The 13,940-nt window shown below is 34.1% G+C and overlaps 2 protein-coding genes across 3 annotated transcripts in view; both read right to left on the reverse strand.

The window, feature by feature from the left end:
* Nucleotides 1-5,948: 5,948 nt before the first annotated feature.
* LOC107480406 (formin-like protein 5) lies at nucleotides 5,949-11,533 on the reverse strand (the record flags this gene model as incomplete). 2 transcript variants are annotated; one of them, XM_052259244.1, is given in 10 exon segments in its annotated part: nucleotides 5,949-6,161; nucleotides 6,276-6,540; nucleotides 7,274-8,335; nucleotides 9,025-9,060; nucleotides 9,176-9,318; nucleotides 9,393-9,549; nucleotides 9,669-9,824; nucleotides 10,039-10,286; nucleotides 11,084-11,178; nucleotides 11,501-11,533. In XM_052259244.1, coding segments are annotated over 8 exon segments (1,582 nt in total), but the record flags the coding sequence as incomplete, so codon positions are not given.
* A 1,836-nt stretch (nucleotides 11,534-13,369) lies between these two features.
* LOC107480405 (uncharacterized) overlaps nucleotides 13,370-13,940 on the reverse strand; it is a gene marked incomplete in the record, with an annotated part of 4,206 nt that continues 3,635 nt past the window's right edge. The window contains 1 exon segment of the mRNA XM_016100541.3: nucleotides 13,370-13,940. Within this exon segment, the coding sequence (XP_015956027.1) occupies nucleotides 13,647-13,940 (294 nt within the window).

The following is a 13,940-nucleotide window of genomic DNA, read 5'->3' on the forward strand; positions in this document are numbered from 1 at the left end:
CTCGCCACTGCTCTTCGCCGCGTTGCTACTCCTTGCCACCTCGCCGCTTCTGCTTCTTGCTTCGATCTCTATTTCTGCTTCGTCTTCTGCTTATTTTGGGTCTGCTTGAGTGCTTCTGCTTCTGCATCTTCTGCTTTTGTATCTTTTGCTTCGTCTTCTGCTTTCTGCTTTTACTTGAGTGCTTCTACTTCTGCATCTTCTGGATCTGTTTCTTCTTCTACTTCTAATCTGATTTTGATTTGTTATTTTCTGATTTTATCGTTGTTGTGTGTTGATTTGGTTGTTGAATCTGGATTTGAATAATGGATTTGTTCATCATAATTCCTAATTTCCTAATTTTTATTGTTGGTTTTGTTCTTGTTCTGATTTCTGGATTGCTGTTTTTTTTCTTTTGTTTTTGAATTTCTTGTTTCTCCCTAATTTTTTGTCTTGCTCTTGTATTTGATTTCTTAGTAAATAAATTTATAGATTTTTTATTTTTGTAATTGAAGATAAATTTGTATATTTTTAATTCTTATAATTGGATTTTGTTAACTGTATTTAAAAATTTGAAATTTTGAGTTTTGTTAATGGAAGAAAAATTTGTTCTTCTGGAAAAAGAAGAACAAGGGAATTTGTTCTCTTGGAAGAAGAAGAACAAGAAGAATGAAATGGTGGAAAAAGGATATTTTGTCATTTAGAAAAATTTTTTTATTAGAAAGGACGATTTTAACATGAAATGCGATATTAAGGACGATTCTAAATAAAAAATTACATCAAGGATGGTTTCGATTTGGACTCTCAACGTTAGGGACCAAAACAATACTTATCCCTAAATCAAATTAAAAATAACTTTCAATAAGCACAAATAATAACAAATATATTTGATAAAATAATTTTTAAAATTTAAAAGTACCATAATAAACATAAATATGAACTAAATTTTGAAATTAATTAATATATATAATTATATTAGACATTTTAATATTGATAAGCACGAGTCTTCTTTAAAAAACTCAATCTTAAGTGCTTTTTAAAATATCCTTATTATTTAAAAGCTATAAAAACAAACACGTAATCTTTTAATTTACCAAACAAAAATTAAAAACTTGTGCCTCCTCAAAAATTTTTACTAAACCAAGTCGGAACTTGCACAATATCCGATGAAACACAATGTGGTGAAATTATGGTTCTAAAAACCGAATCGGACCGGCCGGTTCAACCGAAAAAATTGAGAACCGGTCACCTAGCTGGTTCGAATAAGGTCAGAAATTGACTGGCAAAAAACGGTAAAAAATCGATTGAACCGGTAGTTAACCGGTAAACCGGGAGAACCGTCCGATTTTTTAGCGGTTTTTTGTTTGGATATTAAACTTCAAAACGGCGTCGTTTTGAAGGTAAAAAAAAAAGAAACAAGAGAAGCTAAACGCACGAAGCCACGAACCCTAATCTCAGTCTCAACTCTCAACTCTCACACTCTCACAAGAGACACCATAGCCACCACGCAGACCCACCGTTGCATAGCCACCCACGATGGAGCAGCCCCTCTTCGCCATTTCATAGCCACCACCATCACCACCGCATCCCACCGCCATCGCCACCGCATCCCACATCCCACAGCCCCTCTTCGCCGTCCCACATCCCCTCTTCGTCGTCGCCGAGCTCCTCTCCTCCATCGTCGTCGCCAAGCTCGCCTCCTCCATCGTCTCCCTTACTCGCTGCCGGTAATACTCTGCCTTCCACCTCGCCTCCTGTTTAATCTCGCATCTTCTTTCCTCCTCACTGCCTTCTGATTTTCTGTGATTGATTTTATGATTTATTAGCTTGCGATTTGTTCATGATTTGTTATCTGTGCTTGATTTTATAATTTTTCTGTTTATGATTTGTTAAGTCTGTGTTCATGTTTTGTTAGCTGTGTTTATGTTTTGTTATCTGGATTCATGATTTGGTATCTGTTCATGATTTGTTATCTGGATTCATGATGAGGTCATCAGAAAAATTCTGTTTGAGTTGCTGTTCATGATTTGGTATCTGTTCAGGATTTGTTCATGATGAAATGAGTTGCTGCTTCATGATTTTGGTTGCTGAATTATTTATTTGTTTATTAGTCTGTATTCTTGATTTGAATTCTAAATTATATGAATTAATTATTCTAAAGGTTGAATTTTGGATTTTGAATTTTGTATGTAATTTGTAATTTGGATTTCAGAATTTTGGATTCGGATCAGCTTCTTTAGCCATGGCAAATTTCTCACCCAATTCAATCAATCATGGCATTGTGGAATATGATTGTACATGCTCACACACATTCTGTCTCAAAGAGATTGTTTTCTAGAATGGTCACATTATATGATCATCATCATTTGCCAGAAAAGATGGTTGAGGTATATTTTTATTGTACTATCAATCTTACTATATCTTGATGCAAGCTGTTCAGCAATTATAAGGTTAATTCTTCTATGCTTTGACATGGAGCTATCATGTTTGTAAGTTAGATATTTTGCAGACATGGAGGAGTTGCAGGTAAAACCTGATGAAGATACGATTAAACGAGTGGCAAATGCCTTTAGAAAACTTGGCCAAGAAGAGAAGAGTAAATTGGTTACAAAACGATATGGGCTCAAGTGGAAATATATTCACTTTATTGGTGAACGGGTTAAAGTTAGAACAGAAGCTTGGGAAGAAGAAGGTCCATTTAGAAGTTGAAATTGGTGTATTCTAAATTGTCAATGAGGACACCAGTTCACCACCACATTCTATTACCTGGGATCTGCTGTTGTTGCCGATTATATTGTTACATTCCTAAAGCTGTTGTATTAGAGGTTCATTAGTTTGGTTTCTTAACATGTTTAGAGCTTAACAGCTAACCAATCAGAGAAAGAAAAAATTATTAGTGCTTCTGGTTTCATTGTAGAAAAAAAATTATATTATGCATTAAGAACAAATTGTATCCACCGTGCTTATCTCTCTAATTTTTTGTTCATTGTTATGAGTTCTTATAATTGTGCAGTTGTAATTTTGTCCGTGTTTAACTAGTATACATTAGTCAACCAAACCTTATTAATAAATTTTTTAATAAAATTACTATATCAAATTTTGAGGTATAATATTTTTTAGTCTCATGTTAAAGTATAACTCAAATTATTTTCATATTAAAATTTTTTGACTTAGAAATTATTGAATTTAAATATTTAAAATTATATATTAAGTTTTTAATAATTTTATTTAATATTTAATTAAACCGGTTGAATCCCGGTTGGACCATTAAACCAGTAAACCAGTTACTTTACCAGTTCATTGACTGGTCCGGTTCTCACAACCTTGGTGAGGACAAACCACACGTTCTTAGTAGGGAATATAAATGCCGTAAAAGTAATGAATATAAACTACAAATAGCTAATTTTACTCAATAAAATTATTTTTATTAAACCCGTGAAAATACTTTTAGTTTTATTTTAAATAATTAATTACTATTTTTTTTTAAATTTCTAAACTCAACAGATTTTAATTACAAAATTAGTCATATTAACCATCTTCCAGCCACAATCATTTCTCAACCACAACATTTCACCTCCATACATGAACTAATAGCATAATATCTTATGTTAATTATATAAAGTATTTAAAATATTTTTTATTTTAATAAATAATAATATATATTATTTCTAACTTTATTTCAATCATACATATTAAGAATTAGGCTGAACACGCTGACATGTGATGGTATTTACGTGTGTGCAAATATGTTCGAAGAAGAATTTTTTTTATTTTTCATTAAGATACAGTTGGACATAGCAAACACGCGTGTCAGACGAGTGTTGATGAGTGTCGTGTCCAAAATGTATCCGATACGTGGACATGACAACTCAGCAAAGTGTCTGTACTTCATATACCGTAACTGATCCCTGAGCGGCGCCGGTCCCTCTGCGTCGAATCCTCATCGCCGCGACGCGCTACTATCCAGGCAACATCTCCCAGCGCCACCATGTCACCGTTCTTCTCCATTCCCCTCCGCATCCAATCCTGATTGCGGCGACGCGTGCGGCTCTCCATGCAGCACCTTTCGCCGCGCCGCTGGACACCTGACGTCCATTGTGGCTAATTGCCAGACCTGTGAACTGATGCAGCAACAAAAGAAACATCCACCAATGTAGAAAAGAACAACCGAATGAGCCACAAAGAAACAGCTGATTCCATCTCAGACAAGCATCGAACGACCCAAAAAAAATAGCATGATTCTTATGCGTCTTTTATAGCGTATGACTTCTGATCGACATTCGGCAGTTGGCCTAGCGTTGCAATGGCATCGATTTGGAAAGCCGTTTGCAGTTTTGTTGTCGCAGCGAGTTTCATAGGTCCTTCGAGGCGGAGGAGACACTGTTGCTTCACGCGAGGTAGTACTCACCAGCAATCTCGAGGCGTGCCGCATAACGACACAGTGGTGGGGTGGTGCGGCGGTTGAGCCAAGTGAAGACAATGGTGTACGGCACTGCTATGGGAGTGGGAAAGAAGAGGAAGAGTGTCTATAATGATGGGCCTCGGAGACCTGTTGTGGACATCGTCTTCAACGGGAGGAGGCGCAACTCCTTGCTGCAACAGAGAGTAATCGACACTGGTTAGAAGGCGGTGCAATAGCGAGATTAGAACGAAAGAGGAAGGAGAGGGTGAACAACGTGAGTGGTAGTGGGAGAGGAATGGTAAGGTTGTGGGATATTTTTTTATGTTATTGGGCCTTTTGTTGCAATTCATTATATAGTATCTGAAAGATTCTGACGCTAACAAATTTTGATTTTTGTTATTAACAAAATAATCTCCGAAAGATTTTAAAGTTTGACAAAAGTGACCAACCATCAATTGAGTTACCTGGAGTTAACGTTTAGAGATGACGTGTTAGTTAAACCCTAATCACTCCACCACCTCAAATTTTTTGCAACTTCCAACCTTGAAAGACTAAAGCCCAGTTTGGGTAAATAACTTAAATAAGTTCTTTTAGAAAAGGAGCTTAAAACATAAGGACTTTTATTAAAAGCAGCTTATAAATAAGTTATTTTGTGTTTGGATTTTTAGTTATAAAAGTACTTATTTTAAAGTTGTAGCGTTTGGATAAATAACTCAAAAATAAATTTTTTTTTATAAAAAAGAATGAATATTAAAATAACCATGATAACAAATACTTTCCAATATTGAATGTTGATTTTACATAACCTAATCACTAATATTGTGTATGATATGATAGGTGAAAATAAAAAATAAATATAAAATGTGTGTCAATGTATATTTTATTGCTGTTTTTTATTTTTTATTTTTACTCCTATTAGAACTCTCTTCTCCTTTATTGAGGTCAAGAACTTGTTATAATTAACTATGAAAATAATAATAAGCTATAAAATTAAAACTGAAATTTCATACCACACTTGAATACAAATTTAATAATAAAAAATAGTGATAAAATAATAAAAAATATTTAGAAGGAATATATGCAGTAAGTTGTTCAGATGTAATATTGTCTGAAAATGTGGAGTATCAATACTTCCATCAGATGTTACGTAAAAATGGTGAGACTTAGAACATTGCGTGAGAATGATGGTGGAAGGCCAATACTTCTAGCAGACGTTGTGTGAAAATGGTGATGAATGGTCAGCATTTTTTCATAGAATCAAGAAGGAAAGTAGATTTTTTTGTTTTAAAATTATTTATTTTAAGTAAGTGGTAGAATGACTTCTCGAAAAGTTAAAAGCTTTTTTTAAAATAGTGCCAAACACATAGATTGTGACTTTTTGTAATCCAAAAGTAAAAAAAAAAAGTAGCTTCTGCTACTTCCCAAACGGACTCTAAAACCCACTTCCATCCTCGTTCTTTCACCCAAACTCAATCAACCCCTTCCTCAAAAATCAAACTACCCCTATTATGTTGTTATTATTTCCTTAATCTTCTCCCCTTAATTCTAAAAAATTTCAGAACCATGGAAATATGAAATCCGTGCTCTTTTCAAATTCCTCACATTAACAACACCAACACCAATACATTAACAAGTAACAAATCCTTCGAACGAGCGTCTATACAATCATGCAAAGATCTCAACTTTACCCTTCAACTCTCTAATGGGACCACTGCTAATTTATCCACCCTGATCCCTAACCTCGACCTCAAATCTGCCATCCTTAGCCACGCAAAAGGTTTCACTTAGAATTTCGATAGGGATCCGCAACAACAGTAATAACAATAATCAGTTTCAAAGTCTAAAGAATCAAAATCAGAACTTAAAGCATAACCAGAGATAGTACGAAGGGAAATACTTGAGAGCCTTGGAATGAGAATAAGAGTTGCGGTAGATCTTGAAGGTGAAGAGGATCAAGATGAGACCAAGGATGTTGAAGATTATAGAAACGTAACCGAAGAGGATGAAATCGCAACTGAACTCGCTGGCCTGAGCAATGAATCGGATTGTAAAAGGAAAATCCATGAGTGCGAGGGTAATTTGGAGAAAGCGACGGTAGAAGACAAGAACGGAGTAAGTGCAACCAAGAAGCAAATCTGAGTCTGCATTTAAGACACCTTGTACTGCCAAAGAAAACCGGGATGAGTGACAAAAGGGAAGGAGAAGTCCAGTGAAGGAATTAGAAAAGAAGAAAAAAAAAAGGGATTAGGATTTTTAAAATTGAAATTGGAGCAATTTTAAAATTATAAAAATTAAAAGTGGATAATTTTTGTAAATAATTGTTAACTGACAGTCTGACACATCATCCATAAACTTAAACTACAGGTAATTCAATTGATGATTAATCAATTTTATCAAATTTTAAAATTGTTCGAGAATCATTTTGTTAATAAAAAAATAAGATACTATTGTTAATAAAAAAATAAGATACTATTTTATCACCACAAAATCTTTCGAATATATATATAAAGATCTTGGCCGGGATCCACCACCATTCCAATCTTACTTTGGGCCTTTCCGGTCACTTCAAGGGACCAGTTTTAATTCCCGATTAGGATTATTAGGATATTTAAAGCAAGCAAAATAAAGATAAAAGATTATACAAACTCAAGTACGTTGAAACCCAAGAGAGAAAAAGAATTAATTAATTAAATAAGATCACATTACTTACCAAAGATATATAAGAAAATAACATCAGAATTTAATAAATTTCAATTCTAATTCTAATCTCTTGTGGTAGAATAGCAAAAAGTTGGCTCATGTTTGTCAAATACATCACTTCAAAATTGAAAAACTTGATAACATAGCTAAACAAATACACAGGAGAACGGGATCAAATCAAATAAAAATCTATACCTGGGGATTATTTTATCAAGGGATTATTATGGCTGAATCAAAGGCCGCGGCATGATTGATTGGTCTCCTCATCAGTATATACAGTAAACATCAAAATTTGTATTGAGATCTCTTAAATATTTTGTTCATGATGGGGCGTCTCCTCTCAGTCTTGGATGAAGTTGTTTAGCAAATTTAGAATGTTGCAGTTAGATACACTCCCTTCTAATCCTGGGGACCAGGGTGCCATAATGCCATTTCATAGAGTTTCCCCCAACTATTTGCCAGCTCAACACCAGCCATCAATAAATTAAGAATCCAAATTTATTTCAGAGATCAATTTTGATTACAGTTTTACTATTGCTATTCTCACATAGATTGTTGATGATTACCATAGTACACCATTCCAGGTGGTTGAAGTGGTTGGAAACCATGTGGTGCTGGGGCTTGCTGAGGCATATGTACGGGAAGATGCTGAGTTATAGGTGCTGGCGGTTGCTGACTTATTTGCAGTGTCTGATGCGACATAGGAACCATTGACCCCATCATATGGGGTGGGGGTGGTCCTGGTGGCAATGGTGGGATGCTACCATAGGCATAAGGAGGAGCGACAATGCCTACTGTTGACTGCAAATATTGCTGGGAGGGGGGATTTTGTATCATCTGATATTGACCTTGTGATGCGGTAGCTGGATTTAGGGTGGTGGGTTGTGGTACCACAACTGAAGGATATGACTGAGTTTGAGTGGCGAGTAACTGTTGTGAGGTCATAAATACATTTCGATCTGATGTAGGTATTGATTTCTCAGGTGGAGTGGACTCGGAAGCTAGACCAGCATTTTTGGCCTCTTCTGCTGCAAATGATGAGAGTACAGAACTCATGATCAATTGAGAGGATGAAGAAGCTGCTAGCTTATCGGCAACCTCAGCAGCAATCGCAGCAGCTGACCTCTTAGTTGCTGCTTCTAATTTTACATTTGCATTGGTAACTGAAGTCATTGCAGTCGATGCTTTATACAAAATATCTTCATTGTCAAGTCGCCTTCGCATGGAGCTAGCCTCTTCTACCTGTGCTTGTGCTACCTAAAAGTCATTTAATGAGAAATACGAGCATAAAGTTCAAATTTGCAAGTATCATCATTAGCAGCAAAAACATCTTCAAGTTTCGAATCGAAAGCATACTCAAATTAGAAATGGAATTCAATGCTCAACACTTCACATTTTTCTTTAATGATACCACCAAACTTTTACTTTTTAAATAAGCTGGAAACACTGAGATTTACTAAAATTATGCAAGCACACTAGTTTTGTTAACTACTGAACTCCCGTATGCTGAAGTTTTTAATCAGGCAAATGCCTCTGCTAACCAGTTTAAATTTGCTCAAGAAACATATATTTTGAAATTCAATATAATTGGTTTAGGTCCAAGAAAATTTTTAGTGTTGCCTTTTCCATCTGAACTTTTTAAGGGAATACCAAATACTGCCTAAGAAAATGCATTTGTTATGACTTACGGGAGTTACATTAACTTAATGGAAGTTCATCCATTCATTGCATTTTATGCTACTAAATCTTTTGAAGCTTACACTAATTATGATAACATTATTGAATTCAACATGATGCCCCATAAAATCTTAAGATTATGTGGTAGAAACACAGAAGTAACTAAACGGTAACAAACCTAGATAGATGACAAATAAATAACACTTACTACCAATACAAAGCTAGTCCAAATAGGACAGTTTTCTGAGTTAAACAATCATGATATATACCTGAATTTGAGTTCGAACATTCTCCAGTTCAGATTCCTGAAAATGTATACAGAGGATTGCAAGATGTATCAGGAACTGAAAATATCAATGTGAAACCTAGTAACAGCAGAATTTGAGCACAAACTATTGAGAATATGAAGTGATAACTTGCCTGCTCATGCAAAGCTTCTTTCAACTGAGATACAAGTGCTGCTCTACTTGCTTCAATTAATTTAAGACTTTCAACACACTGTTTCAAAATATTTTCTTGCTGCTCTAGTTCCTTAGACAAAGTTTCTCGCTTGGGATCCTTTGCTGAAAAGAGAAAACAACATAAGAACCCTGGATTTCAAAACTCAGTTGTCACGTCTGTTTTGTAGATAGCTTACCAACAGCACATGCAGTGTCAACATCTTTTTCCATCTTTCTCACACGATGAACAGCAGACTTGCATTTACTCATCTCTGCGTCTTCATCAGGTGGTTCATTGAGCACCATATCAAATGCTGAGACTATTTTTTCTGCTGTACCTCCAATGGACAATTTCTGAATTCCATAAAATTACGTCAGTTGCAAGTTGGTTTGAAGGAAGCAAGAATGTAGAAAGCATAAAATGCTATAGTATAAATTTGGGGGAGGGGAGCCACAAAGGTACTCAGCCTCACTGTTCTAATGGAGCGAGAATCCCTTTTCACAATTTTCACATTACGGGATCGCTTTTTGTTGATTTCCAATGGTGGAGGTGCATCTTCTCCAAGTACTACAGCTTTAAGGTTGTGTGCCTGAGATCTGAACACTCTCCTTTGCTCCCATATGTCAAGCTAAAGTTACACAAGCACCAAGTAAAATACAATGAAATCAATATCTCAGTATGTAAACCATTTGTCAATATTCTATGCGAAGTTCAAAACTCATGCATGAAGAATATGGAGTAAAACACTTCATGACCATATCACCCCGTACTTTTTCATCCATTTTGATTAGAAAAGGTTGTATTCACAAGTACAAACTTCCAATGCAGGAATAGGGACTTACCACCCTAGATGCCACCTGCTTTGCTTGATCATCACCTTTCTCAAGAACATCTTTAAGTGCTGCAGGAATAACCTTCCAAAACTCAGTTACAAATTCATTTCCTTTGCGTTTGCTGTTCTGCAGGATGTCATTTGCAAGATACAGAAGAGGAACCCTCTGAGCTGTCTCTGAATTGAAGAATTGTTTATTCCATGTTTCTACAACTAGTTCTGCTTTGCTCCGGTGAAATATACACCAATGTGATAAAGCTATACATGGAGTTAATGATAACAAATTATCTTGAACCTATAACCAAAACATGTACTTCATAGAACTAACTGGATCTAAATATGCGGTTAAATTGACCTTCGCAAGACAAAAAGAAAAGCCATGAAAAACACTAATTCAAACACTCACTCCAAGTTACACCACCAAGCACTTACATGTTGATGTTGATCTTAAAACTGAAATAAGCATGGCAACAATTATTATATAGGTATATAGGAACAACGATAAATCTAGGGATGCTGCAGCACTAGAAAACCCTTTTCAGGAAACAACTGTGTCACTACAGTGCAGGTCCTAAATAGAAAATACAGAAGCCAAAAAAGGAACATGATTAAATACATATGGGCAAGAAGAATATAGATGCCGTCAGAAAATTCAAGATCAAATTTTTCAATGACCCAAAACCAGAATGGACTTAATTCAACTTAACAAAGCTGATGCAAAACTGAGAGCTTCATAAATATATAAAAAGAAGTGAATATCCATTGATACAGTGATTGCAAAATTAAAATTGGAACGTTCATTAACTTCTAGTTACATATAGATAACACGAAACATTGAAACAAATCTACATTTTAAATAATACTATCCATAGCTTTCTACTTGCAGTTTCCCCACACAAGAACTCATCCAGAGAGAGTCATACAGTCCATGATATTCTCCGTAAACCGCAAAACTTAAATCTGACTTGGCAAAGTAATTCGGAATTCATATGGTTGAAAAGCGAATTCAATCAAGAAACATCAATCAAGCACAATGAAAGAAGAAAAAAGGATACTTTCAATACATTGCTGGGTGCTGTTAAGCTTGGACAGCTTGTCAGCGAGTATCTGCTCGCTGAAGACGCTATTCATAGCTCCCCTGCCAACCAACCTGCGGTACAAAAAAGAAAAATGACATTAAACGAAACCCTAGAAACAAAAACCAATTGAACGAATATAAAGGCGAAAATTTTAAAATTTTAAAACACTAAAACCCTAAAACAGAATTAAAATTGAAAAACCCAAAATGGGGGGAAACTGAAAAGTGGAAGAAACAAAAGCAGAAGCAAGTTTGAAAAAAACGGAAGCAATAAGAAAAGAGATTCAAATTGAGCTAAAGCAAGAGTGGAGAATTAAATCCAAATGAAACGGTTCATATGAAGAATTGAGTAAATGCAGAATAAGGAGAAGAAAGAGGAATTGAGCTGAAATACCAAGCAAGAGCAGCAATGCAAAATGAATCCGAAGCAGTTGAAACGCGGCGTAAAAGGTGAAGGCTTGACTCTTGAGAGTGAATGAAGGAAGCAGAGAGAGGGAGGCAGGGAAGGAAGGAATGTGCGTTAAAGAAGAGAAGAGAAGAGAAGAGTGTGTGTTTTATTTATTTAAAAGAAGAAAAATGTTTATTTTTTTAGGATTTATGTTTTGTCCATTTGGCGCAAACTGTGGAACAAGTTTGTCTTAAAACGGCGCACCTTAGTTCCGAGTACTTAGATGCAACATTCACACGCACTCCACTTCTAATCACCGACTCATCCTGCAAAATCAACCAATTTCACCAGGAACGTTTCTTCTTCTCCTACTTTTTTAATTGACACTTTAACAAAAAAAATCTTGTACAAGGATTGGATTGAAAGATAAAAAAAAATATGTATTTTTATTAAATTCATTGATTTAAAAATATAAAAGAAGACAATTATCATGAGTTTTATAACAAGATTTTTACTTTTCAATAAGCAATGGTGAATGGACACAAATAGAGTCAAATTCTCTTTCATCATTAATTATTAATCTGACTAATTTCTCTATTTATTACCCAAGTCAACTTATTTTCTTAATATGGATTTTTCTTTTATGCGGCAATTAAACATAAATACTATTACGTATAAAATTAAGCAATTTAATTAATATGAATAAAAAAACAATTTAATGAAAAAAGAGTAATAATAGTTTAGTGTGTGTTTGTATTAAAGTTTACAAACTTAGATTATATTATTCAAAATTAGGTTTAGATAAAAATTATTAAAAAAATATAAATTTATATCATTTAAAATTATATTATTTTAACATTCCTTGACTATAATTTTTTTAAAAAGAATTTAAATTTATGTGCTAAAATTTAGTATTTTTTGTTATAATATTTAATTATATCTTTCTAATGAAATTTATATTATAAAATTAACAATAATAAATAAAATATATACTAATTTAAGAACATATAATAAAAAATATACAAAGTCAAATAAAAAATAAAATTTTATAAAAAAATATGTATTAATAAAAATGATTAAAAAAATTTATATAAACAATGAGTACTAAAAATTCTATTAAAAAATATAAAAATATACATCAGTAAACAACAAAAAAAGCTCTAAACAAAAATATTCATACTATTAACAAGAAAAATAAATAAAAAATTGATAAAAAATCAAAACTTAACAGAAAATACTAATAATAATATTAAAATTTATTTATTTGTAAAACATAGCCATAAAAAAAATTCAAGAACTCTAATAATTATTTTTTGGTATCTCTTGTTGTAAATGAGATTAAATGGCAAAATTAGTAAAAAAAATCTTCAATTAATTTTTCAATCTATTAATTCAACGCAAAAGTTAAATGCATAAGCGGTGAATGGAAGTTTAAAGCTAAAATGGTGTTCAAGAAAATACACTCTTAATCATTTTTCTTTGTTTTCTCTTAATTCTTTTTCTCATTTTTTTGTTTAACGACAATATCTTTTTTAACAAAGTCTTTGGGGACTAAGCCAAATATTTTCAAATGTTTAAACCTATTCTAAACTAAAAAATTTACAACGATCAAAGTAGAACATTTTGAAAATATAGAAAAGGCAAAATTTCATGAATATAACATTACAAAATTATCTTATTCGTCGCTATCAAATATAACACTACAAAGTACTAGTAATTTTGTGAGTGACCTCTTGCTAGTGTGTGTATGATAAGGGCCAAGGCTACATAATTATCAGATTCGCCTGTTCCAAATTTCCTGAGGTAAATAATCTTTCCCAAGTCCAAGCACACCATTAATGCATTCACGTAATTATTCCAAAATTCAATTCCAAGGAAAAAGCAAAGCAAATTCTTATGGAAGTTCATTCGATTTGGCCAAGGATACCTTACAAAGTTCATTAGTGTGACATTTGGACAAATTTAGGTTTCGAGTTTCGACCCATTCAAATATAAATTACCATATACTTACCATTGATATAACAACAACAACAACAACATCCTACCTACAGTTCCAAGATGAGAATTTACGAAACACGTGTTAACTAAAAAATGGTAAGAAATAAAAAAAAAATCATAAAAGCTGACAGGGAAGAATCATTGCACTAAATCCCTACTTCTTGATGCTTCTGCCCCGTGCCGCAAGTTTTGCTGCAACTTTCTCTTCAGATAAAGGTAGATAGTAAATTCGAGGAGTTGCTCTGGTTTTGCGAAACAGATCATCCAGTGTGACCATAGGTTGGTCAACATTCTCTGGAAGGGGTGGTAGCTGTTCTCTTGCTGCTGGAGGGGTTTTTGACTGTGGTGTTGGTGGAGGAGGGAGGGTAGATGGAGCAGGTGCCTGCTCTCTGCAGCGACGAACGGCAGGCTCTGGCTGTAAGGAAATGGGTGTCAGTGTTACGGGAGG

Source organism: Arachis duranensis, chromosome 3, assembly GCF_000817695.3.
Source record: "Arachis duranensis cultivar V14167 chromosome 3, aradu.V14167.gnm2.J7QH, whole genome shotgun sequence".
Lineage (NCBI taxonomy): Eukaryota > Viridiplantae > Streptophyta > Magnoliopsida > Fabales > Fabaceae > Arachis > Arachis duranensis.